The sequence below is a fragment of the Aethalodelphis obliquidens genome, unplaced genomic scaffold (genome assembly GCF_003676395.1).
Source record: "Aethalodelphis obliquidens isolate GAN/ISIS:26980383/991018 unplaced genomic scaffold, ASM367639v1 scaffold61, whole genome shotgun sequence".
Classification (NCBI taxonomy): domain Eukaryota; kingdom Metazoa; phylum Chordata; class Mammalia; order Artiodactyla; family Delphinidae; genus Aethalodelphis; species Aethalodelphis obliquidens.
In genome coordinates this window covers 2,065,887-2,090,500 of record NW_020838005.1, presented here as the reverse complement: position 1 = coordinate 2,090,500, position 24,614 = coordinate 2,065,887, and the positions used below count along the sequence as shown (strand labels likewise).

The 24,614-nt window shown below is 43.2% G+C and overlaps 1 protein-coding gene across 9 annotated transcripts in view; it reads right to left on the bottom strand.

Moving 5' to 3' along the window:
- The window catches only part of DOCK5 (dedicator of cytokinesis 5), a 225,217-nt gene that overhangs the window by 78,218 nt on the left and 122,385 nt on the right, over nucleotides 1-24,614 (bottom strand). For all 9 annotated transcript variants that reach the window (XR_003428941.1, XR_003428942.1, XR_003428943.1 and 6 more), the window contains 9 exons: nucleotides 21,382-21,506; nucleotides 19,450-19,548; nucleotides 17,636-17,708; nucleotides 15,255-15,358; nucleotides 14,131-14,314; nucleotides 6,946-7,043; nucleotides 6,638-6,727; nucleotides 5,073-5,173; nucleotides 3,179-3,313 (listed from right to left, as the gene is read on the bottom strand). Coding sequence is in view for 6 of the 9 variants with exons in the window: in XM_027087891.1 (XP_026943692.1) it covers nucleotides 3,179-3,313; nucleotides 5,073-5,173; nucleotides 6,638-6,727; nucleotides 6,946-7,043; nucleotides 14,131-14,314; nucleotides 15,255-15,358; nucleotides 17,636-17,708; nucleotides 19,450-19,548; nucleotides 21,382-21,506 (1,009 nt within the window). In the remaining 3 variants the exon portion in view is untranslated. The remainder of the gene's footprint in view (nucleotides 1-3,178; nucleotides 3,314-5,072; nucleotides 5,174-6,637; nucleotides 6,728-6,945; nucleotides 7,044-14,130; nucleotides 14,315-15,254; nucleotides 15,359-17,635; nucleotides 17,709-19,449; nucleotides 19,549-21,381; nucleotides 21,507-24,614) is intronic.

Here is a 24,614-nt window from a genome sequence, read left to right as displayed (position 1 = left end):
ATAGCCCACGTCTTGGCAAACCGCATCCCAAACCTATAAGTTATTTACGGTTCTTCCCCTTCTCCCATGTTCCCACCAAATCTAACAGGAAGTCCTATTCTCTCTTCCCGCTAAATCAGTCCACTCTCTGCGTCTCCTCAGAGACAGAGCCACTGTATCTCACATTTGAACTATAACCGCCTATTCAGTGGTCACCCAGGTTTCACTCTTAACCCTTGATAATCCACTTTCCACCCAAGAGATGAGACGATTATGTAAAATGTAAGCCAGATTCCACTTCTCTAACTGAAACCCTTCAGTGGCTTCCCGAGACCCCTGGAATGAAATCCGAACTCCTTGCTGTGACCTAGAAGGCCCCCATTACGCACCCGCCTGCCAGGCTCCATCCTCCCATTCCCAGTCTCCACGGTCCAGCAACATTGGCTTCTCTTCATTCTTTAGCTGTTCATGTTCACTGCAATTCTCTTCCCTGAGATCTTCAGAGGCTATCTCCCCATCTTTCAGTCTCAACTCAAACCCCAGCTCCTGGAGAGGCCTGTCCCACCAGCTCAGCTCAGGGAGCCTTCCCTGGTCACTGTCACATCAACATCTTTCCTCCTAGCTCTTATCCATCTGAGATGATCTTGTGGGTTTCTTTCTTTATTATATGCCTCCCTGGCCTCGATGTAACCCACAAGCACCATCAGAGCAGGAACTTTGTCTCATCTGCTGCTAGATCCCAAGATCTAGTAGCAGATCCCCAGATCTAGGGCTAGGAGGGAAGGCATTGATATGACGGTGACCAGGGAAGGCTGTTTGAGCTGAGCCGGTGGGAGAGGCCTCTCGGAAACTGGCATCTGGGCAGGAACAGCTAAAGAATGAAGATAAGCCAATGTTGCTGGAGGGCCTAGAGCAACAGCTGGCACCCTATCGCTGTGACTTTAAAAAAGGGACTAATACGACTGAGCTTCTCAATGTCCTATTGTGTCTATCAAATCCAAGCAATCAGAGAATGCAGACTACCAGACCCTCTATCCCAGATCAAGCTCTTCTTTAGAATGAGAAAACATCAGGGGAAAAAATAACCGTAAACAGGCCATTAGGGACTAAGTTCAACACAGCCGCTCTCTTAGTTCACCTCATGGGTTAATTAACTTGGCTCTTCCATTGGTATCATGCAATCTGACGGTGAAAATGATGGCCCAGATGCAACGCAACATTATGAAGGGTAAAAAGCTAGTGGATCGTAAGTGGAAAATATTTTTAAAATTTCCTCAATTAAGGTTTTTTTCTTTTTATGTTTTTTTGTTTGTTTGTTTTGGCCGTGCCCCGTGGCATGCGGGATCTTAGTTCCCCAACCAGGGATCGAACCCATGGCCCCTGCAGTGGAAGCGCAGAGTCTTAACCACTGGACTGCCAGGGAAGTCTCTCTTTTTATGTTTTTATGAGGATCTTTATCGCTGGACATCAGGGTTTGCTATACAAACTTTTAGGTAAGGGAATATTCCCTCAGTAGGACACCCTAACTGAATATGTGGAAATTCAACATAATTACAAAACACAAAGATCCAACTATAAAAGACCACCTGGAGAAAGGCGGGGACTACAGAGGCTGTGCATATGCTCTGAGTTGGGCGAACACTGACTGTTTCTACTAGGGAAGGAGGAGCTGTCATTCGTCCAACTCAACTTTTAAGTCATTGAACGTGTTTAAAAACAATAAAAATGTACAAATTCATTGTAGAAACTTTAAAAATGCAGAAAGGATAAAAACTAAACCCACTTAAAGCCCTCTTATCTACAGTGTACTCATATCTAACCGGTGTCCAATCCTGAAATATTTTTGAAATGAGATCATATTACACTTATGTCTTCTACCTTAGTTTTATTATTTAAGAACCTATCAGGGTTATCCTACCTCATTAACATACCCTACATTTGAAAGGGCTGAATGTACATACTTTAACATTCCTTTTTGTTTATACCTGATGGATTTTTTTTTCCATTAGATAGATTTTTAGATGGGGTATTACTGGACAAATGTGATATCTTCCTTTGCTCTGTGTGTGTTTGATTTTTATTCACAGTGCCAAATTTCTGTCCTTAAGAATTTATCTTCCTATCAGCAATAGAACACAGGGCCAATTTTTGTCCAATCTCACCAAAGGATAAAGATTTTTCATCGTTATTAAATGTGCAGGTAAAGATGGTGTGTGTGTATCGCATTTTAATAGTATAAATTTCTTTTTAAATTTAACTGACCATTTGAAGTTTTCTTTTGTAAATTATGTTTTTATTTTGTAGTAAGGATATTTACCATTCTTTAGTTGATTTTTAAGAGCCTTTAATTAGTAAATCTACTGACCTTTGAACTGTACTATAAGTTACAAGTTTTTTTTCCATGTTGTTTGCCTTTAATTTTATGAGTTTTTTTAAAAACACAAAGTTAAAAAAATACACACGCTCAAATCTCAGGCTTGAAATCCTCTTACCTACAGCTTTACTCGTATTAACATATTAGCACGTTATCTACCTAGTTTCCAAACCTGCCTTAGAAAAATATTTTAACAGTTTGGAAATCCAGCTATTATTGAAGGGTGGAGATGGCACTGGAGTTGTGGGCATTCCCAGAAGAGTTATTTCCTCATTCTTGACTTCTATTGTTTTTGATGGAACGATTATTCTAGAAATCCAAACTGGTCATTATCGTATCTCTGGGGCTTAGTTTTCCCAGGTACCTAAGCCTGGTGTCAGCAAAGAAACACACACCTCAGGAAACAACTCCTCCAATCAATTGTCACTACTGTCCATCTACTCCCAGCAACAGCTCATGATCCTGGCTTTATACATCGAGCATCATCATGAAGCCCGTCACTGTATTAAATACAATCTCATCACAGGAACCTGACTTCCTAGTTATTGTCACCAACAAAGACTTTCAGTAAGTTGCACATTGTAGCCACCTGCATCCCTAAGTCCTGCTGTCACTACTGCCCTAGAAATTCTGCTGATCCAAAAGGACGTCACATGAAACTTCTTTAACGGTTGTGTAGTGCACCCTCATCTTCACCCTGAAGTTCTGAAATTTGTTAGTTCCATGAGCCAGCTGCTCACAGAGCTGAGCATGAGCATAAGGACTAAGGAAAAATATGGGAAGAGAGGATGGAGAACGTCAACACTGTATTACAGTCACCATTACCTCAAGTAGAGCACTCTAGATTGGATGATGAACCTAAACAAGTACTTTAAGGCTTTCAAAGCAGCGAAACGCAATTCCGTCTTGCTGGAGTCATCTGCATTCGCCACGTAAAAGTTCAGTACCTTGGAGAGTTTCCTGGAAAGGACAAGAAGGAGAAAAATGTCAATGGGGCACAGTGGTACTCTGGGGTTTGGGGTATGCTATATAGAAGGGAACTTGGCCTCCTGGGGAAGTAGAAATCACAACTATAGTAATTATTTCTTCTAGAATATGCCCTGAACAGGGAAGTTAAGTCCTTCGTAGTTTAGTTTTCTCATTGCGGTCTAGGCTTGCAGCTTCCCTTCTGCTTAGAAATAAGGGGTGATTTCTTTCCCTTCGCAGGATTTTAAAAAATGATCAAGAAATCAAAGACTTGAAGGGACTCGAATCATGAGTATATTTTAATCTCTGGCATGCTATACAGACATGTTCAGGTGTTTCTGTAACGGAGGGACTGTCTGCCAAAGGTAGTCAGTCACCTTAAAAGCAGTCTAATTCCCTCCAGTCTGCCCCAGCTGTTTGGGATCCATAAACTGGAGCCAGATGGAAACTCTACCGAGTGTGGAAAGAAGAGCAACCCATGGTTCTGAGCATCTGATCACACGAAACTGCTCTGGGACTTTTAGGTTGTTCTTTGTGTCGTTCCAGAGTCTCTGGACTAGGCGTTGTCGTAATCTTGGACTATCTCACATTTTTGAGGGCACTGATATTTTGAACTTTCCTTCTGGGAATCTCTGAGTTTTCCTAATATTAAGAAAAATTCACACGAATCGTGTGGAATTGATCCATTCTTGCAAATAAACCCAGATTACCGGAAACACACAGCACCTGGAGTGCTGCATTTGGCTCTGTGTAATAAAGACCCAATGATAGGATTTCATCTCTTGTAGCTGCTGCCTACTTAGAAAGTGAGGCTATAGGGTGGAAAGAGCCCTGTCACTGGTGTATCTGCTGCTTCCCCCAACCCAGCGGGCATTACATCCATTGTGTTAATTGGGGATTATGCCACATGACACCTCTTCTAGGTCACTTATGTTTTATTACATGTCTGGACCTTTATGCAAATAAAACTGAGAACTTTCTTGTTTAGTTCAGAAAAAGCCATGAGGGATCAATGATCTCAATGACAGAGCAGGTCAGCAGCACTTGGCACGAGCTGGCATAAGCCACCGTCAGAAAGACCTTTGCCATCTCAACTCTGTTCCAGTCACTGTCACGCTGCTCTGCACAATAACCAGGATGCAAGGCGCGGGGTGACAGGCCACATCCAACGGCATGATGAGCTGAGAACATTAGTCAGGGGCTCATAAACCAAAGACAGAAAGAAGGCTGCACTTTGGGAAAGGTGGAGACCACGCCCTCTTACGTAAAAGAAAGAAAATTAAATCTTCTCATAACCTCTAAGTAATAAATTCTACAAAGCACTTGCGGCGTACAGCTGAGGGAACGACCCTCAGTTCTATCACATGTCGTCCTGCTTCATCCTCTGTTTGATCCCAGCGGGGCTCATGCCGATCCCACTGACACCCACCTCCGAAGATCCTGGATGGGGTCCCCTGTCCTGGACTGTGCTCCTAACAGCTTCAACGCCTCACCTAGAGATGCTCTGGATTCTTAAAGAAGTACAGCCTCATCTCTTCCGTAACTTCCCAGAAAGCAGGGCCTTGAATGTAATCCCTTTGCCATGGTTAGAATAGTTAGACGGTTCCCATTTTCCCCAGGGAAGCTTAGAACAAGGTTCTGCGCTTCGAGGCAGGTGTACTCAGCTCACGTCCCTCTGGTTTCTCAACAACCCGGTCCCAAGAGCACGAACCCGACAACCCAGCCACAAGCCCTGCCCAGGCCTGGTACTTACACATAGGCCAGAGTGGCACTGAAGTGCTTGTAGATGTAGGTCTCCAGGACGGGATTGAAATGCTGGAACTTGATGTCGCCTATCAGTGAAATAATAAACACCTGCCAAAGGTGGAAAACATAAATAGTAGCACAGCACAACCCCCGGCACTCCATCAACAAGCTGGAGCTGAACGTCTGGGACTTGCTTTTCCTTCTTGATCATTACGGTAGCATTCCCATGTGACTATTCCAGAGCTGAGGTCAAGTCTTGGGGTTTCTTTTTATTTAGCACAAACAGAGAGGGACCATGAAGTGTCAGGCACTGTGCTAAATGCTGTGAGGAAACCAGTATAAGCCAGCACCCCTAGCCTCGGAGAGGGGACTGCCTCAGAGAGAGGGCAGCGCCCAGGTAACCAAGTCGGGGAAGAAAATGGGATGAGAGGGGGAAGGGTGTGGGGAAGGGTTTCCCATGGGAATAGTAAACACTAACCCAAGGGTGCAGCTAATGAAATACTGCAGGGCATCCGTCTCCTCAGCGCAGTGTGGGTGCCCCTAATAACTGAAGTCACCAGACTTTTGAGTCTCAATTTTCTGCTCATGTTAACTCTTATCACTACCGGACACAGAATCCACTGATACAAATAACCGCTTTGTACCTACTTGTGATAGAAGAGAGCAAAAGATGGGGCACCTTCCACACATGCCCGTTGCCAGCTGCTCTGTCCCACGGGAATCTATCTCCAGACCTTCTCCCATGGAGTCATTACCATAGACTCTCTTGCCCATAAACCTGGCCAGGTGCGATCGCAGCTGGGGGCATTTTTCTCTTTGTCTTACATCCTTAAGTGTCAACATCCTAAACTCTTCTTGAATCTACCAGTCTCTGCAAGTTGATGAATGACCTGAAGCTGCAATTTACCTTCCTCCTTCTTTGCTGCAACATTCAGGGAAAACTCTGCCCTGAACTTGAACCCCAACAATCAGAAAACGATGCTTAAGTTTGGATGTGTCAGCTTCCGCCACTCCACTGCCATCTCTGACCTTCCCAGAGTCCGATATCCCCTCTCCTTCTTTGGATTTCCGGTCTTGGAATGGGTTGCATGTTTTAGTACTTTGTGTGACAATCTGAATTGTCTGCTGGGTTGCGTATTGTACATAATGAGACCAAGACTCATCTCTGACTTGCAAATTCAGTCTCCCTTGCAAGAACGCACAAGGACGCGCATACACAACAAACCACAGTCGTCTTTGTTAATGGTATCTCCTGGTTTAGGACCAGACAATTTTAAAGCGAGTTAAAGGGACTCCTGATTTCAAATGTAATAAAACAGCTTGTTTTCCCTAATGAGAAGGAGAAAGCTTATCAAAAGGGAAGATCTAACAGGAAACAAAGCCATAAACGTCTTGACTATAAGTCAATTGTATCTAATGTTACTTGTGGGAATGTAGCCTCGAGAAATCATCAGAGAATTGTATACAAATACATATGCAGGGGCCTATGCATCACAATTACTTATAATACTGAACTATCAAAAACCACACAGTTGTGAGAACAAACACTAGATAATATGTGTAACTGCTTACCAGTGCATCAAACACAAGGAAGTCATATGCTTCATCGTCTGACATTTCCATCATTATGTTAAAAAGTGCATCTAGTGTATCTTGCAAAAACTGAAGATAAGAAAAAGAGAGGTTATTTGCTCCAGACTGAAGAAATTCGGGGCTAATTAGGTTTCAACAGAATAGGTTTAAAAATAGCATTTTCCTAAAAATTGGCACACTTGCTTCCCAATTTAGACAAGTTTTATGTTTACACTCATCGGTTTAATTTAAAATATTGAACTAAGGATGCAGTGGCTGTAGTCCTAACTGTGAATATATAAACATACCTTAACAATTTCTCCTCCATCCACCTCCATTAACTTCTTTAAGTTGTGTTTAATGTTCTGAGGGTTCGAACGCCAATTTAACAAGCCTAACAGGTCAACTAGGAAGAACAACCACAAACCATAAACGTTAGACAGGGATTAGCAGAGCAACGCACACCACTTCAGGACACAGTGACAGAGCTCTCTAGAAAAGATCATTGCTCCTAACGGTGGCTAATACCTTATGCAGCCTTTTAATTTACTGCCTCTTACCTAAATCAGAGAAAACCCTGGGGTCTTCTTTCCTTCTTCAGAGGAAAAAAACCAACCACAAGGGCTTCCCTGGTGGTGCAGTGGCTGGGAGTCCGCCTGCCGATGCAGGGGACACGGGTTCGTGCCCCGGTCCGGGAAGATCCCACATGCCGCGGAGCGGCTGGGCCCGTGAGCCATGGCCGCTGAGCCTGCGCGTCCGGAGCCTGTGCTCCGCAAGGGGAGAGGCCACAGCAGTGAGAGGCCCGCGTACCGCAAAAAAAAAAAAAAAACCAAACAAACAAAAACAAAAACCAACCACAAATGTACAAGAACATAAAATGATGCCCGAATAGAACTCACGTCTCTCATATAAGACATCACAGCCTTACCGATGAAACACTTAAATAACCTTCCTACCCTTAATTTGCTGCATTGCTTAATTTGTCCCTTGTCACTATGTGTATCTCAGTGGATGCAGAGGGGAAAATAAAAACTTATATATGTGCATTGATTCATTTAAATATCATATCCACGCTGTAGAGCAGATTTTATTTATTTATTTTTTACCTTAAAAGATTTTTTTTATATCGGAGTATAGTTGATCTACAATGTTGTATTAGTTTCAGGTGTACAGCCAAGTGACTTAGTTATACATATATAAATATGTATTCTTTTTCAGACTCTATTTCCCATATAGATTATTACAGAGTATTGAGTAGAGTTCCCTGTGCTATACAGTAGGTCTTTGTTGGTTATCTGTTTTATATATAGTAGTGTGTATATGTTAATCCCAACCTCCTAATTTATCCCTCCCCCTGACCTTCCCCCTTTGGTAACCATAGAGAAGATTTTATTTGTTCCATTTTTGAGATGAGGAAACTGAGGTTTTGTGAAATTAAATTACTTGTCTTAGGTCACACAACTGCCAGGGAGTGGTATGAATGGAATTTAATGAGATTTATCTGATTCCCAAAAACCATGTCCTTGCTACTCTGTCATACTGCCTCCCCAGAGTTCTTCAAAGAAATAAACAGATGAGCAGATCAGATGGTTTGCTATCTTGAAAAGAAGGCAGAACAGATGAATGGTCCTTAGCTTAAGTCTGGGACAAAAGTCTTGAGGTGTTTTTGGATCTAAAAATGCAGAATTTGGGATCTTTAAGTCCCTTTCAGCTTTAACGTATGTCTAGATACTAAAAGTGAAATAACAGGGAAACAAAGCAGGCAGATGGACTGTTACTACTTTATCGTTTTGTTTAGTGCATCCTTTTACTATTTACAGAGCATTAGCTAGGAAAAGTAGCAATATGTACTTTTTGATCAATGGATTTGTAGAAATATATATTTACAAGCAGCTGAAAATGTATTCTGTTCATTAGAACAGTCAATTTGCTTCACTGTTTGTTTTACTGGCTTGCAGACTGTTCAGTCCCTGGGAAGCCTCCAAAGCCTAGAGACCTCCCACTGTCAACTGAATAAAGTCCCAATACCAGTCACAGAGGGCCGTAAGGCCCCTCCTATGACCCTCCTGCCAGCCCATTGCAGTCAGACAGATCAACTCAATACTCCCCAAGCTATGGCATGCTCTGCAATCGCTCCCTGTCTTTGCATATGTCTTCCCTTTGTCGGAAATGCCCAGAAATACTTCCAATACTATGTATTCAGTCAGCTGCTACTTCTACTGCAAGAGCCCTCTCAGACATTATTCCTTCTGGGGAGACATACCCAATCGTTCTCTGCTATCTGCACTCCTTGTCCGCATACGTATACATTAGGGCAAACAATTAACAACACATTTGGTATCTCTCTGGCTCTGCCCATACATTGAGACAGTCCAGGGAAGGAATCTTATTGCATTCCTTCTTATACCGCATCATAGCACTAGCCACCTAGTAGGTATTCAATACGTGCTGGATCAAAGATTGAATAGATGGATGGACACAGAACCAGGAGTCCCAAGGAAGCTGGCAGTGTACTCAAGACAGTTCTTCACTTTCTTCATTCCTTAAGTAAGTACTTAATAATAGGCACTGTGCTAGGCCCATCCACTAGGCACTGTCCACTGCCAGCTTCCCATCTCCTATTTTTGCCACGTGCTAGTCAACCGGACCGTTCCATTGGTTACCTCACTCCACGCGTAGCTGCCTAAGGAAAAGGATTTGGATACTTCATCATGCTGAAGAGTCACGCAGCAGCTTTAAGAACCTGCAAGGAACCCACTAATCAGTCTAGAGGTTTACCCCCTAGAGATATTTGCATGCCCCATCACTGCTAATATTAGGAATAGATTTGGCATCTGGTGAATCACAAGGTCTTAGGGCAAGAAAAGTGGTGACACGGTGTCACAGAAACAGCCCTAGACTCACAGTGTTTCTGGGATTCATACAGGTTGATGAATAGCTCTGGTTAGTTTCATTTGATTGCTGTAGAGTATCTATCCCATCATATGGATGTACCAGAATTTATCCATTCTACTGTCGATAAACAACCAGTTGGGTTGTGGTTTTGAGCCGTCACAAACAATTCTGCTGCAAACATTCTCATATGCCTATCCGGTATCTGCAGCATTTTCTGAGGTATAAAACTGGACTACAGGGCTTCCCTGGTGGCGCAGTGGTTGAGAGTCCGCCTGCTGATGCAGGGGACACGGGTTCGTGTCCCGGTCCGGGAAGATCCCACATGCCGCGGAGCGGCTAGGCCCGTGAGCCATGGCCGCTGGGCCTGCGCGTCCAGAGCCTGTGCTCCACAACGGGAGAGGCCACAAGAGTGAAAGGCCCGTGTACCGCAAAAAAAAAAAAAAAAGTGGGAAAAAAAAAACTAGACTACATTTCTGGATTACCAAGAATGACCACCTCTAACCATATTAAATACTATCTAAATGTTATCCAAAGTTGTCCCAATTTACATCACCGTCAGAAGTATGTAAGAATTGGGACTTCCCTGGTGGTCCAGTGGTTAGGACTCTGCGCTTCCACTGCAGGGAGCACAGGTTTGATCCTTAGTTGGGGAACTAAGATCCCACATGCCTCGAGGCCAAAAAAAAAAAAAAAGTATATAAGAATTCACACTACTCTGAATGATAATCCCCAAATTTAGGGTAGTGATTACCTGTCGGAAAGGGTTAGGGACCATAACGTTTAAAAACGAAAAGAATGACAAAGAAAAACCCTAAGTTTTGGAGTTCCAAATATCTGTTTTCGGACCCAAGTCCACCACTTATGAGTTTCGGCAAAATATTTCACCACCTCAGCTCGGCGCTCTGATCAGTAAACTGAGGTTAATAACGACAACACTGGTGTCTTCCCGTGCTAGGCTGTCGGTGGGTAAAATGAGATGTCTGTGAATGGCCTGGCCCAGGTCCACACCTGCAGAGACTCGACTCCTCTCTCCCTCTCCTCGATCCTCACCTTCCATATGGGCCCAGCAACAAAATGATCCCATATACATCAGTCTGTTCTAGTTTTGAAATAATTCATAAAATAATGAAGGTGCCTACAGGCTCTGTTTGTAACAAAGTCCAGTGGCTTTTAACTTTGGAGTCTGAATAGCCCTCCAAAGGCTAAGGAGAAACGCCTTTGGTCATGGCCTCCGAGTGAAAGGAGAACAGCTACCCTCCTCTTGATCAACAAATGCCCTCATAGAGTTGATGATTTATTCATGTTCCTCAGCTTCCTCTTTCTCAGAAGAAATTGAATTGGTTCTTTATCACTCCCATCAAATTAGAAGAAAGCAAACACACTTATTATCTGTCACTGGGAATGCCCCATTTTCTCTGATGCCCACGATGTCACCTCATCTTCCCCAAATCTGTCCCCTCTTCCTACCCCCATCCAGGTTGACAGTAGGTCACCCCGCTCTGGTTTAGGTGAGTTTGCTTCTTTAAGTCTTCTTTGGGACAGGATATTCTTGGAGACTTTTTTTTAAAAGTATGTTGAGTGTTTTTGAGATCTAAACACTAGGAACAGGATGACAACAAATGGAAGAGGACAGTTCTACCCGATGGAAGTTTCTGTGATGATGGGAACGTTGCAACCTGTGCTGTCCAGAAGGAAAGTCACCAGACACAGAAAACCACTGACCACTCGAAATGGGGCGAATGCAACCAAGGAACTGCAGTCATACCTTCACTTGACTTTAATTAATTTAAATTTCGCAAGCTACATAAGGCGCGGGACAGCACAGGTTTGGAACATTTAGAAGATGTGTGATGTTGGTATCAGCGCATCAGGTTGAGTACTGCTACCTGTCAATAAGCTTCCTAAAGTTTTGCCTGCGAGATAATAAACAATGTAATAATATGGTTATCTCTAACCATTATCTCTAATAAGTTAATTTTACAAACATTTATTACTTGTTTTCTTCAAACCTAGTCTCTAGGAAGGATAATCTACTAGATGTTTGGTAAACGCTGTCTCTTTCGAATATCCCTTTAGAGCCCCCAAAGTACATCGATGCTTTCTCTCATCTACCATCAGAGCTAAAAAAAAAAAACCACTTTGACATTTCCTAGTTAAAAATTTGGAAAATACCAGAAAGAATAAAGAAAATAAGAACTATCATCCAAACTTTTAATTATTTTTAGCCTTTTGCTGTGTACATATAATAATGATGATGATGACAACAGTTACTACTCATGTAGTGTTTACAATGTGCTACACGTTGCTGCTTTGCTTCTACTTATTTTAATTTACTTCGTTCTTCGAAATAAATACTATCATTACTCCCATTTTAAAACTGAGGAAACCAAGTCACAGAGAGATCAAGTGACTTGCCCAAGATGAACCAGCTAGTAAGTGGCAGGGCTGGGATCTGAACCCAGGCAATAAGCTCCAAATTATCCTCATATATTTAAACAAAACCGGGATTATACTCCACATAGTGTTAACATTTTCCCATGTCTTTGACTGTTTTAAAATACATTTCACAGCTGCATATATTTTATCATTTAATAACCTTATATACTTTAACCTGACCCCAACTATTGGACATTTAGACTCTTTGCACTGTTCCCCTATTATGAATCACAGGGAAACATCCTCATATATAAATCTTTGTGCACATCTCCCATTGTCTAGTTAGGTTCAATTTCTAGGGGTCACAGTACTGGGTCAAAGGGTCTGAATACATTTAAGATCTTTGGGGCTTCCCTGGTGGCGCAGTGGTTGAGAGTCCGCCTGCCGATGCAGGGGACATGGGTTCGTGCCCCGGTCCGGGAAGATCCCACATGCCGCGGAGCGGCTGGGCCCGTGAGCCATGGCCGCTGAGCCTGCGCGTCCGGAGCCTGTGCTCCGCAACGGGGCGCGTACCGCAAAAAAAAAAAAAAAAAAAATCTTTGATACACCTTGTAAATCATCTACCATAAACATTATACTACTTAACCCCGTATCAGCAGTTTATTTATGTTTACTTTCTCCCTAACAAGGGTTATATCCTTGATACCGTTTTCTCGTGGCTTCCATAAAGCTCAGGATGCCTTCTGGCTTAACTTTGTGTTTTGTTTGTTTGTTTGTGTTGGTTTTTTTTTACTAATTTATAGACTTTATTATTTTTTTGAGCAGTTTTAGATTCACAGAAAAATTAAGCCCAAAGTACAGAGAGTTACCCTATACCCCTTCAAGGCTCCAGGGTTTCCCCTATTGTTAACATCCTGCATTACTGTGGTACCTTTGTTACAAATGATGAATCAATACTGATAAAGATTATTAACTGAAGTCCACCGTTTAAGTTAGGGTTCGCTCTGTGCAGTATGCTGTGGCTTTTGACACATGTATAACGACGTGCATCCATGTACCCATCAGGGTGTCATTTAGTAAACAGTTTTACTGCCCTAAAAATCCCCCGTGCTCTGCCTATTCACCCCTCCCTCTCTCCCCGAGCCCTCTGTAACCACGGATCTTTTCACGTCTCCACAGTTTTGTCTTTTCTCTGGCTTAATTTTTGGTGCCTGCTTTTACTTTCCCATGTGTAACAGCTCTGAACCTCACTCTGTTGAGTCTGATCAGTTGTCCAAGTTGAAATACTATCCATATTCTCTACGCAACCAAGATTCATCAAAATAAACAATACTGACCCGTTCTAAAGATCACCCACGTGCTATGTGATCCTTGAGTGGACCTTCTATCTCAGCTGTTTTGTCTACCTTATCACTTCCCTAAGGCAGAGCCCCCAAATCTTCTCAGAGGTCCAAGGGACTAATCCTGCACATAGCACAGGGGACAAAGCATTTCTAAAGCAAGTCCCCGAAGCAGCTATTTCCTGGATCACTATTATTCAGCAGGACTCCTTACAAATGACATAGGTTAAATGAATAAGAAGCTGTTATTGGCTATCAAATGTCATGATATACACAAGAGAAGTGAAAATTGCTATCAGATTTCGTGAGGGGACAAAATGAAGCCGCATTTGAACTCTTCAGCTGATGTTATGGAAAATCTGACTGCTTGGGGAAAAAAATCGAGAAAGAGGAATCTATATGGGGGACAGACGGAATGCTAACAGGAAACCTTCCCTGCTCTTTGCCATACCTGCTTGGACAGGAGACTGATGTTCCTCTGCCAGTATCCTACCCTCACTACCAACATTTCTTGTTATATACATCATACGGAGCACAGTATTAGAGTTCTTTGCTGCCTTGAAGGAAGGAAACATAAGACTTTCGAAATTCACAGCCTCTGTTAATGAATACATTTATAGATTTTACCCTATTTAAAAACCACCAAAATGCTTTTCATTCTAGTGGAAAGATAGACAAAGAAGCCTCAGGAAGAGCTTTAGCTATCTGATCGGTCCTACCCAGAAAACATCACGTGAAGAGCAGAGAGAAGAATCCAGATAGCCCAGGACCCTACCTCAGAAGACACAGCCCCACAGCGTCCAGTCCCCTGAGTCTAACAAAGAAGCCTAGGAGGACCAAAGAGAAAACTCATTCTGGTGTCACCGAGGTCAGCACACCCACCGTTCTGAGTGAGCTTTGTGGAGCAGATGAGGGTGGCGATCTGAAAGCTATCTTTTGTGCTATCCTTGTTTGGCGTAAAGTTGCCTGGGGTTTTGGATGCCTGGAGCTCCTTTTCTTCCATCTCCACTTTGGTTCCAGGCAGGGTCAGGTAGAATTTAGCATCTTCCATTTTCTTGTTGTCACCCTGCAAAGGAAGCATGTTAGGGACACCAAGTGGTGGACAAAATCTCTTATGTGCAAATAAAATAGTATCTATCATGAGCGCAGTGTACTTTATCAAATTAGATCCCTTCCAACTCCGAGATACTGGGATACTGTCCCAGAGTTTGAGTCCAGAAATAATTTCAACATTGAATGAAAACAGAATAAGTTATGAACGAGAAGTCAACATTCTAGTCTCTGCTCTAAGTAAATACATAAAGAATAAGGTTGGATTTCACTTTCTTGAACATGTAAATGGTCACAATGATACTTCACTGGGTCCTTTGAGAAGAAATAGCTTGCCATGGCTTCCAACACTATTTTTGAGCACAAGAGCTGCTAAGGGAAATACACATCAAGTGGATTCATCTCAAAAAAGCTACCAACCGTGTGAAAAGCCTCCTAAATACTGTTGGACAAATGAGATCTTCCCAACGTCTGCTTTCTGCTCTAAAATCTCAGTGGAAGCGATAGCTCTGCAGCAGTTAGAGGGAAGAATAAGGACACAGCTGATAGGAGAGGAAAGGAGGCCACAGAACGGAGTAATGGTGCCTGGCTCGCGCTGATATGAAAACCACATCCTACCACATCCACCACACTCTAACCCAGCCCAACAGTGCAACTATCAACGCTCCACATAGGCTGATGCAAAGAGCAGAAGAACAGCCCTTGACTGTTCACCTCCACGGACGCCATTTGCACAACAGGGAGGGACCATCCTTAAAAGACTAAAGGGATGGGAGACCATGCAGCTGGTGTGACCACGGTCCTCCGGGGTTCTAGACTTGAAGGGGCAAACATGTACAGTCCGAGAGAAGTTTCTGATATTTGTACACATAAGTCTGAAAGGAGCTTTCAGAACCAATTTCAGGGGGAGTAACTATGTCCTTAGTCACTTTCTGAGGCTCCTTCTTTAGCACCACCTTATAAAGCACCAGATCATGCCTCCCGTCCTGCAGGGTGGTGCCGTCCGGGTTCATCAGCTTCACGAAGGCCACCCCGAAGGCTCGCTCCGATTTATCTCTGGCTGAAAAGACAGGAATACGTGTCTGAGCAGGGCAGGGAGATACCGGGGGCTGATGGCTATGAGAGCTGACGGCACATTTTGCTCTGGGGTTTGGTGTTCAATCGTGCTATAACCAACACAGTTGAGCGAGCCCCAATAAGCCATACGTACTGTCCACGTCACAGACCCCTTGAAGGAAATAGTTCCCTAACTGAAATCTTCTGGTGCCCCCAAGTATGCTCCTTTTCCTCTATTTGTGAATGAATGACATCAGTATCAACTCGGTCACCCAAATCAGAACTGTGGATGTTGACGCTGACCCCACCCCCGTGCCAGCTCTGCGTCCTGAGCGCCTCTGGAGGCTGTGCCTTTTCTCTCCATCCCTGCTGTTCCCACCTGAGGCCAGGCCACCCTCACCTCTTCCCTGTATTCCCACAAGATCTTCCTAACAGATCTCTCTGTCTCCAGCTCTTCTCCACCCTTTGGGGATCTCCAAAATCAAATCTAACCAAGTCAACTGCCCTGCTCCAAAACCTTCCCATGACCTATCTCGCTACTGCTGTTCTAAGACAGACTCTGTAAGTATTTTGTTTATTATCTTCCAAGGTTTGTGATGTCATCTAAGATTTCTGTCCCTCTCTTCTTTCCAAGATAGTAGCCCTGGTGCCAGGAGAAGCGGATATGTGTGTCCCGTGGCATTTGGGGGAGGAGGGGCCAGCCTCCTGAGGAAGCCAAGGGCCTCTCTCCTGGTCTTCAGGTGTTAGCCTCTGAGCTCACCATGTCCCCTGCTTAAATGTCTACGGCTGGGGTGACTCATGGCCTGGTCTCACCACAGACACACCTCTGAGGTCTGCTGTGACTCGTGTTACCCAGATTGGCTGAGCACAGGATCATACTACAGTTTGTTCATCTGTTCTCCTGTTGACGGCCAATTTGGGGGTACCGTGACTAACGCTGTTATAAATATATACGAAATCACGACCACCAGCACCACCCACACAGCATTCTTTAATGGCTCCTCCATAACAGAGTTCAAAAGAACCTTCATCTTTCACGATCTGGCTCTAGCCTGCCTGGAATCAGACCACTGACAGGTCAATCCAGGAACTTACTAGCCCTGTGACCTTGGGCACATACCTAACATCTCTGTGCCTCAGTTTCTTTACATATAAATGTGGATTAAAATGTGTATGGGTCTTACTGATTACTGTAGATACTAAACAAGATGGTGTATAAATAGAGCTTCGCATAGTGTCTGGTACAAACTAAGAGCTTGATGAATGCTAGCTTAGTATGATGGAGAACTGTACGAAATTGCTGATAATTGACTATCTGCTGATACTTGACGATCTGATACTGACCTACAAAAATGGCAATTTCAGATGGTTCGATCTAATATCATGATAGCTCCCACTTTAGCCCTACCGAGCTCACTTTGCTTTTCAAACACATTTCTCCACCAGCACCCTTCACTGGGCTAACTTCTGCTCACCTTCAAGTCTCAGCTAGGATGTAGGAAACCTTATGCATAAATCCCCAGGCAGGCTTAGGTGCTGTGCTTACTCCTTGATGGTCGTTGCTGTAACACGTATCACGTTGATCTGAACTTCATCACCTGTTTTCTTGCTCATCTTTCTAACTAGACCACAGAGACTTTTCAGAGCAGTGACTGTGTCCTATTTGCTGTCATCTACCCAGGGCCTGGCCTGCAGTCTGGTAGGTAGATGGCATTCAAAAAATTCAGTTTGGAAGGAAGGACTGCATTTTTATGCAGTGCTGAATGAGAACAACACTTCCAGAAATGTTAGGATCAATCTGAAAATAATCAATATTCTCCTCTGTTCACACCTTAGGAAAGTCAACTTATAAACTGTGATCTAAGACTTGAAACAGTTCTTTCATGAAAAAAAAATAATTTGGGAAATAACAGATTGAACAGTTCTCTTGCTTCAGGATTTCTCAGCAATGTGGCAACATACACAGTGAATGTCTAAGAGGGAGACATAATATACAAGCACTTTCTATCCCTGTTCAACTGGGAAACTCTTTTTGTCAGACAGCATCTATTAGCACTGTAGAACCTTAGCATTCATAGAGCACATTTCAGGGAAATTCTGATATACAATGATAAACACAGATCTTGGAAGCCTAGAAAAATTCATTTTAAGATTTCCTTAGCTTCACTGAATCTTGAAATAAAGATGCCAAGTATCTCATTCTACAGACCCACAAAAGCACTGTCAAGCAAGAGTAAACACTGTTTTGATTGAAACGTGTCGTCGACCTCCTAATACTCACATTCCTGAGATGACCGGTGTCGGAAGGTAAATCTTATATGGCAGCGAGCGACTTCTTCTATAGCAATGGATACCTGCACAATAATGAGGAATATCAATACAGTCCCCTGCACTCACAGTTCGTTTTATAAAATGAGGCACATTTTAGTATCCGATCACAGGAGTAATTCCTAGAGAGTGAGATTTGGTGTAGGGTTTCGTTCGAAGGAGATTTAGCTCTTTTTCAAAACCCAAAGGATCTCAAGAGAAGATCATCTTGGCTGTTCATCATAGATTCTGAAAATGGAGATATTCCAAATTTCTAGTGCTTTCTCAAGTGGGAAGCAGGAGATACTTCAGGGGGAAAAGATCAGTACTTTCAGGTCTGTGTGCAAGACTGCAAGGTGTACATGGATACGTTAATAGTTAGGGCCTATAATAGAAGGAAAAGATAAAATACTGGGGACAAGGAAGCTTTTTTTTTTTTTTTTGCTGCTTACATATACAGAAGAGATGGGGAAACAGAGGCATGGAGCAACGTACAGAGCAGAGAATTTGTAGCAAATAGTTAAATGAATTATGGCATGATTATATAATGGAATATTATGCAAGTATCTAAAAATATACTTCTGAAGGCTTTTTAATGCCTCAAGAGAGTTTGAAAAGGCACAATATAAATTTGTCTGAATGGCATGATCCAAAACCTATGAAGTATATAAAATTGTGGAAAATGGTTACTTCGGAATTAAGATATTAGTGCAACTTTTTTTTTTTTTTTTTTTTAGTTTTCTACGGAGAGCTCATAAAACCTTGACAATCAGAAAAAGCCGATGTGGATTAAGAACAAGGTCCGGGCTTCCCTGGTGGCGCAGTGGTTGAGAGTCCGCCTGCCGATGCAGGGGACATGGGTTCGTGCCTCGGTCCGGGAGGATCCCACATGCCGCGGAGCGGCTGGGCCCGTGAGCCATGGCCGCTGAGCCTGCGCGTCCGGAGCCTGTGCTCCGCAACGGGAAAGGCCACAACAGTGAGAGGCCCGCGTACCGCAAAAAAAAAAAAAAGAACTAGGTCCTACTGTATAGCACAGGGAACTATATTCAATATCCTGAAGTAACAACCATAATGGAAAAGAATATAAAAAAGAATGTATATATATGTAAAACTGAATCGCTTTGCTATACAGCAGAAATTAACACAACATTGTAAATCAACTGTACTTCAGTAAAAAACCAGAACAACAAAAAAGGAAAGAGTTGATGGAGTCTGGGGCTCAGAAGAAGTGGAATCCAGTTTAGGCTCCGACACGAGCAGCTAGAGGAACTTGGTCACTTCACTTCTCTGAGTGTCAGTTACGTCATCAGAAAATGGGCTGCTGCAACTCGGACCGTTTGTCGCAGAGCTACTGTGAGGCTCACGCGAGCGGACTGATCTCGAGAGCACTTTGGAATTTGTAAGACACATATTTAAATTGAAAAGAAGCCCAGCTAACTTGATTAGAGGCCAAGAAGGAAAGAAATGTTAGGAAACTGCTTGCACACTGTGAAAATTTCCAGTTGGTTCTGGACCATCTTGGCAGCCTCTTACATCATTACAACATCAAGTTTCTCTCTTCCAATTTCAACACGTTTACGAACGAGAATGTTACTTAAGGTTTCTGAAGTTTACGAAAGAGAAATGAGCTTCTGCAGAGCTACGATGATCAATTCATTTCTGATTGCACACCACAGGCAACCTATCTAAAACTTCAGGATAAAGGAGGAACGATTTGTGGGTAAAAAGAAGAAAGGAAGCTAAACGGGGTTTCATATATGATAGGGGTTACTGATGACACATTCTCACCTTGACAGTCTCATACCAACAGGGCTGCTTGACTTGGTAATAGACCACTGATTTGTACTCGGAAATGCCTTCGTATCCAGCACCAGGATGAATTGCTTTCTTCAGACGGAAAGAAAAAATTAGGAGGGGGTAGTAATATCTAGAACACTAAGGGTATTCCACATGGCCAGCACATGCCTTACACTGGCATACATAAGCTGATTACATCTGGGGGTGAACAGTAGAGTGAGAATGAGTTTCCAAGAAAATATGGGGTATATATATACACAATGGAACACTACTCAGCTATAAAAAAAGAATGAAATAATGCCATCTGTAGCAACATGGATGGACCTAGAGATTACCATACTAAGTGAAGTAAGTCAGACAGAGAAAGACAAATATCATATGATATCACTTGTATGTGGAATCTTAAAGAAAATGATACAAATGTACAAAACATTTCTATTTACAAAACAGAAAGACTCACAGACATAGAAAACAAACTTATGGTTACCAAAGGAGAAAGGTAGCGGGGAGGGATAAGTAGGAAGTTGGCACTGACATACACACACTACTATATATAAAATAGATACACAACAAGGACCTACTGTATAGCACAGGGAACTATACTCAATATCTTTTAATGACATATAGGGGAGAAGAATCTGAAAAATAATATAGATAGATAGATAGATAGATGCATGGATGGATAACGGAACCACTTTGTTGTACGCCTGAAACTAACACAACATTGTAAATCATCTACACTTCAATAAAAAAAATAATTAAAAAAGAAGAACGAGTTTCTAGCACTTTGAGGGTCCAAGTGTCTCAAAGTGTAGTAGCTAAGGCACCCAGCACAAGCTTAACATTCCTCTTTGCTGGAACTTTTCTTCTCTCTTCCATCCCAGCCATACACTGTCCTTTCTTTCCTTCTTCTTTCCTCTCTCAGGGAACAGAGGCCTCGAGAGGGTGACCGGGAGCTCCAGCATGTGTGCAGACACATTGCTGTGTGAGGTCCTGTCTATGCTCTGCTTTAAGGACCTGGTGTAGGTGTGGCATGTTCACTAGAACTTAGGGTTGTGTCTCTTCCTAGAAATGAACCACTTAGTTCAGTAGCATCAGGCCTCCATGGGGGCCCTTCCAAGCTAGTTAGCAGAGCCATGAAGATGTGTACTTGAACTCCTGGGGCAAAAGGACTCTCTCAACAGCACAAAGAAATCACTCCCGTACCGTGGCCCACAGCGTTCTGCTTATCCCTCAATGCAGAAGACAACTTAGTCAACTGATTCCTTGGAAGATGATCATATCCATGGGGAAGTGCAGGGGTTGTGTACTCGGCTGTGCCCCCCGCCGTGAGGGACTCAGTGAATGGGGTGCATTCCTAAGCAGGTAAGTATGGCTCATACAAGAGGAGCCAGATGTCAGCCGGGACAATGAAAGCCTCCCTCTGCCTCTCCTTCTCCTTGATGTCAGAATGAAGAGTCACTTCTGTTGGAGGAAGGCAGGACACCTGTGTCCGTTCCCAGTGCCACCACTAAGTCCTGTGCTTCCCTGAGAAAATAGTTTCTCCTTTCTGGGCTGCAGTTTCCCGATTCCCAAAACTAAAGAGCGTGGTAGCTGACCTCGAACCAAGAGCCCTTCTGGTGTAACAGCTCTAACAGGCGCATCTCTGCTGGTTTAGCTCACCCAGGGGGAGGGCGTGTACACCTGAAATCCCTGATGGCTTAAGGTCTTTCTCAGCACAGGAGAAATCATGATAACAAGAGTCTACATGAATTTATTACTACAATTGGTGATTGCTAATCACAAACTTTAACAGGTTTCCTATTCTTTCCTTGTGAAACACCAAATGTGCTCTACAGTGGAGAACAATTTACATCACGCGCCAAATCCTGTTGTTGTAAAGGAGCGTGTGATGGCGGCGGGACTGCTGGGGACACCACGTACCTCCAAGAGCCTGCCCTCCTCATCAAACACAGACATGGTCACCTCCACGTTCTTCGGCGTCTTCTTTTTCCCTTTGTCAAACTCCCCATGGATCAGGGTGACGTAAATATCATTCCGAACATCTCCTGCAACGTGACAACCCAGCCTGTGAGTGGTGCTGTGTGGAGTCATTTTTAAATTTCAGGATGTAATAAGATGCAAATTATAAGTAAAATATAAAATGTTCTGACTTGGTAATAAACTATTCATACAGCAGAACTTTCTATGTGTATTGTTCCCTGTAGCTTACCTCATTCTGCCTCTCTATATATAACACAGTGTCTGGAGTACAGTTTAGTGTCTATCAGCAGATGAATGGATAAAGAAGATGTGGTGTGTACACACACACACACACACACACACACACACACAATGGAATACTACTCAGCCCGAAAAAAGAATAAAATTTTGCCATTTGCACCAACATGGATGGACTTGGAGGGTATTGGTGAAATAAGCCAGACAGAGAGAGACAAATACTGCATATCACTTGTATGTGGAATCTAAAAATTAAAACAAACTAGTGAATATAATAAAAAAAGACACAGCCTCACAGATATAGAGAAAAGCTAGTGGTTACCAGTGGGCAGAGGCAAGAGGGGAGGGGCAAGATAGGGGTAGGGGAGGAAGAGGTACAAACAACTATGTATAAAATAAGCTACAAGGATATATTGTATAGCACAGGGACTATAGCCAATATTTTATACTAACTATAAATGGAATATAACCTGTAAAAATTGTGAATCACTGTTGTACACATGAAACTTACCTAAGATTGTACATTAACTATATTGCAATAAGAAAACATGAGCAATGATTTATCCATAGGGATATTCACTGTGATATTGTTTGTGAATGTGAAAACTTGGAAGCATCCTCAATTTCCAACCACAGAAACAGCTGAATAAATTATGGTACAATAAAATGAAATAATATTGATTTACTCACTTAAAAAATGGACTGAGCATCTACTCTGTACCAAGCACTGTGCTAGGTGTTTGGGAAACGACGGTAAGCCATGCACCAGCCTTGCTCTCATGCAGCTGTAAGTCTGGTGGGCAAGAGAAGCATTCTCAGACAATCACCTGATGAAATGCATCATTACAAAAGAAGGGAAAGGCCAGGCTCGGTGAAAGCATCACACTAAGTCCCAACCTTGTTTGGAAGGTGTGGGAATCTCTCCTTTGAGCTGATATTGGAAGAGGGAGAGAGAATAGCATGTACAAAGGCCCGGAGGCAGTAGATATATGATGGAAGTCTTCAAGTGAGGGGAAAGCTGTGGTGAGATGAGGCTAGAGACAGACATAAGACAAGTCTCCCTGAGGCCTGCAGGCCAAGTGAAGAACTTATACCTTCATCCTAAATATAAACAGAAGTCATGTTTTCAGCAAGGAGGGAGTGGGACGAAATCAGATAGGCATTTATAAAAGATCATTCATGCTATAGTGTGGAGAATGAGGCAGAAAGAGCAGAAACAGGAGACCCAGTTAGGAAGCTCTGGCACTTGTCCAGGGAATTGATGACAGTAGCTACAAGTTGGGTAGCAGTAACAGGATGGAGAGAAGAGGGTGGCATTGAGAGGCCTTTGAAAGGGAAAATTGGCAGGTCTCCTCCATTAATTTTGTGTGAGATGTAAAGGAAAGGAGTGTCAAGGGTGATCCTCAGGCTTCATGTTTGTGCAGCTGGATGGATGAGGGGCTGTTCTCTTAGATAAAACACAACAGAAGAGTCAGGTCTAGATGCCCAGGATGACAAGTTCCAAATGTGGATTTTGAGTAAGAAATAAACAAGGAGAAGAGTGATCCAATGGGAAGAGGACCCACTCAAGTCCTGAGGCAGGAAGCAGCTGGATGGATGGTTGTGGAGTTTAAAGGAAGGGTCTTGGGCCTAGAGATCTGGATTTGGAGGCAACTAACACACAGAAGCAAAGTAAGTGGAAGAGATCCACCAAGGGAGGGAACACAGGGGAGAAGGAAAGGGTCCTGTTACAGATTGAATTGCGCCCCTCCCCCCAAATTCATATGTTAAAGAGGTGAATAAAGTCAAATGAGGTCATATGGCGGGTCCTAACCCAATATGACTCGTGTCCTTATAAGAAAAGATTGGGACACAGACACGCAGACTGAGGGGTGATGGTGTGAGGTCACAGTGAGAAGGGGGCCACCTGCAAACCAAGGAGAGAGGATTCAGAAGAAACAACCCTACAGATACATTGATCTTGGACTTCCGGCGTCCGGAACTGTGAGAAAACAAACTTCCGCCATTTAAGCCACACGGCCCGGAGTATTTTGTTATGGTATAGCTCAAGCAAACTAAGACGGGGCAGAAGGACCAAAGACCGAGGAACTCCAACATTTAAAGGTGAGGTCGAAGATGCTCAGGTGGCAAAGGATTCCTGGGAGAGGCCTCAGGGGGATGGAGAAAAAGAGGAGTGCGTGGGATCACAGACAGCGAGGGGGAACATTTCACGGAGGGAGTGGTCAACCCGGTCACATACTGGCCCGAGGCGACCATTACGCTAAAAATATCCAGCGGACTTGGTGACACTGTAATCTTTGGTGACTAGTGACAGCCATTCCAGACAGGATAGAGGGAGACTGGCAGGTGAGGAAACAGAGAGTATATAATCTCTTCCAAGAATTTAGCTATAGGAGAAAGTGGAGGAGAGGGAGAAGTTTAAGATGAATCTGCAGCCTGTTTCAATGATGATGAGAGGGAGCCCAGCTGAGGGATGTGAGCCCAGATCTTATATTCCTCAAACCTGGCCGATTACCAGAATCCCCCGCAGAGTCCCGGTCATACAAACCGCATCAGAGTCTCTGGAAAAATCTGGGAATCGGGATCTTCATATTTCCCAGGTGATCCTGATTGGCTGAACCAAAGACTAGCATATTTGGGAACCATCATTCGAGATGATTTTTAAAGTCTGTTATAGCCCTGGAAGTTTATGAACCAATACTACTGAATAGAAAGAATCTTTCCAAGCCAGATTTCCAAGATAAATGCACTTTGTCCAAAAGATAAACTTCTCTATTTTCATTTTTCAGATTTCGGTCTTGCTGTAGCAATAAAACTGCCTTCAGTTATAGGAAGAGTATCAATACTTATTTTTATAAACAACAAGAAGACAAAACATTTTCCTAGAATGTTGATGAATGTGTATTAGGGTGAAATGGCCCTGGAAGGGATGAAGT